Raw genomic sequence first — 2,500 nt, 5'->3', positions numbered from 1 at the left:
TCCTCAGTCAACAGAATCTCCAGATCATCCTCAGATCTAATCTACCGCAGGATGGCGTTGGTTCAGGTGTCCCCCTAGGATGTCAACACACTGTAGCAGCGACTGTGTTGATGACGGGGGGGGGAGGGGCCAATGGGGCCATGTCCAGCCCTGTATGGCCGTCCTCTCCAGTATGACAGTGCCTCCATAACTACACGCCACCAGAGACGTAGTCGTGGGAGGAGCCACGGTGACCTGGGAGGTACAACAGGAAGCGAGCCTTCGCTCTCCTACACTAGGGAGGACCAGAGGGGCGCGTGATTGGTTAGAACTGCTCAGAGGGGGAGGAGCAGAACTGGTTGACCCTAGTGGACCAGGGTCAGTCAACCGGCCATGTTGGATGACCAACGCGTCGCCTCAGGCCTCGCTGACCGCAGACCTTCACACAGCGCCGCCTCCATCTTCACAATGTCCACTACACTCCATAACAACAAAACCATCAGTCCGTCAAGAGAAATAAAAACTAAGCAGATGAAGAGGAAACCGTCAATAAATATTATACTATATTCCAGAGAAGTCAAAAGGGCGTGTAGATACTCAGGGAGCCATCGTCCGTCCACTCCTCCAACATCATCCTCCACTCGGGGGGGAGGGAGAGGGGGGGGGCGGTTGAATAAAACAAAAACAACAAAGAAAAACAATTTAAAACTCCAAAACGAAAAAAAGGCACGCAAACCTGTCCCCGGATGTCACCCGACAACAAGCCCAACCAGAACGAGCATCTCACACACGGACGTCTGCTCTCGGCACCGGCGCCTCATAATAGTCTGACCGGTTTCCTTTTCAAAATCCGGATTCTGAAGTTCATGACGTGATTCCACAGTCGTGTTCCAAGCAAAAATAATATCGGCAAACTGAAAGAGAGAGAAAGTAAATAGTCTTTGTTCTCTGGTAATTTTGGGGGGGTCGGGATTCTTGGAATGAGACAGGAGTGAAAGAACTCCATCCGCCATTTTTTCTTCAACCGCTCTCAACGCTGAACCGCGAGCGCAATCGGAGCAGCAGGATTCAGATCTTCATTCAGATTCACAACCCGGGTCCGTCTCTGCTGATCTGACACAAAGATGGCATATCTCCCTCTCACACACACACACACACACACACACCCAACCTTCCTCCGTCACCTTCCTCTCCCTCATGAAACAGGGCCACAATCTTCTCCTTTAAAACTGCTCGTCTAGGGGGGAGGGGGGGGGGCTGTTCTTCCACGTCAGCACACGCACACACAACACCCCATCCTGTGTTAGTGTAGTCTCAGCCATCACTTCAACCTGACCAATCCCTACCCTCTCCTCACCTCTCCTATTCCTCCCCCACGCACGCAATGACTTCTCTCCAGTGTCAGCTAAACAAATCAAAAAAAAAAGTGACCCCATCTACATGTCCCCCTCGTCGTCATCTCCTCTCTGGGCCAGTCTGCTGTGAATGACTGAGGTAGGTTGTGATCTAAGGGCTGGAGGAAGGGCGCTCGGCATTTCAGCGGTTACGACTACAAACCCCACCCCCCCCCCCCCCCACCCCCAAAAAAAAGACGACTTTCTGAAGAACCGTCCCGAGACCGTCGCTCCGTCTTCGTTCGCTGAAATAAATACACCGGATATACACAGAGAGGGGGGAGGGGCTAAATTTGCATCATATCCTCAAGGAGAACTCTGGGAAAAATCCCCCCCCCCAAATTCTTCAATGTTCTGTTGGCGCGTCGTCGTCGTCGCCGCCCCGGTGTTTTGACCTGCTCGACGGCGCGGTCCGTTCTCTCGCTGCCTGGTCATCGCGACGAGTGGTAACAATCTGAGACGCAAACATGGAGGCGTCCGAGCCTGGTCAGTTCGCAAGTCAGAAGATACAAGATGGAGGACAGGGGGGGGGGGGGCGCGGGGGGGGGGGGCTCTTGTCTGTCGTTGTGAGGGAGTGATAGAGGGATGATTCAGGGGAGGAGGAGGGGGGGGAGGAGGCTTGTGAGGGATGATTCAGATGTCGGGATGGAGGTGGTTTATTAGAACGTCCACCGGTGGAGAGAGAGGAAGCCTAGCCACGAGCAGCTAGCCAGTCCAGAGGCAGACAGTGCATGTAAGCGCATGATGATGATGGTGTGTGTGTGTGTGTGTGTGGACAGTATGTCTCTGCCAGAAAGGGGGTCGGGGGGTGGAGGGACAAATTCATTCCTCTCCTCAGGTCTAACCCAACCGCCCCCATCTCTCTCACCCCCCCTCTCCCTCTCTCTCTCTCCCTCTCCCTCTCTCTTTCTCTCAGTCAGGCTGTGTGTGTGTGTCCATCCCGCCAGCCAGTCAGTAGGCAGTGACCAAGTCCTTGTCGTAGTCGTAGCGACCCCGTTTGGGCTGCGGGCTGTCGGCGCTGTCCTCGGTGTCCTCGCTGTCGCCCCCGGCCCCTCCCCCTTCCTCCTCCGAGGACGAATCCAGAGTCAGATCGACCACCACCCCGCCCCCCGCTCCGGACCCCGCCC

General features: G+C 55.2%; 1 protein-coding gene across 1 annotated transcript in view; it reads right to left on the bottom strand.

Moving 5' to 3' along the window:
• The window catches only part of pias4a (protein inhibitor of activated STAT, 4a), a gene marked incomplete at its 5' end in the record, with an annotated part of 39,749 nt that overhangs the window by 402 nt on the left and 36,847 nt on the right, over positions 1-2,500 (bottom strand). Inside the window, one exon of the mRNA XM_084459085.1 lies at positions 1-2,500. This exon is cut by the window's left edge and continues 402 nt beyond it; it is cut by the window's right edge and continues 81 nt beyond it. Within this exon, the coding sequence (XP_084315211.1) occupies positions 2,325-2,500 (176 nt within the window). The 3' untranslated portion in view covers positions 1-2,324.

This window comes from Borostomias antarcticus, assembly GCF_949987555.1.
Source record: "Borostomias antarcticus genome assembly, chromosome: 26".
NCBI lineage: Eukaryota > Metazoa > Chordata > Actinopteri > Stomiiformes > Stomiidae > Borostomias > Borostomias antarcticus.
This window is presented reverse-complemented; position numbering and strand designations above follow the sequence as displayed.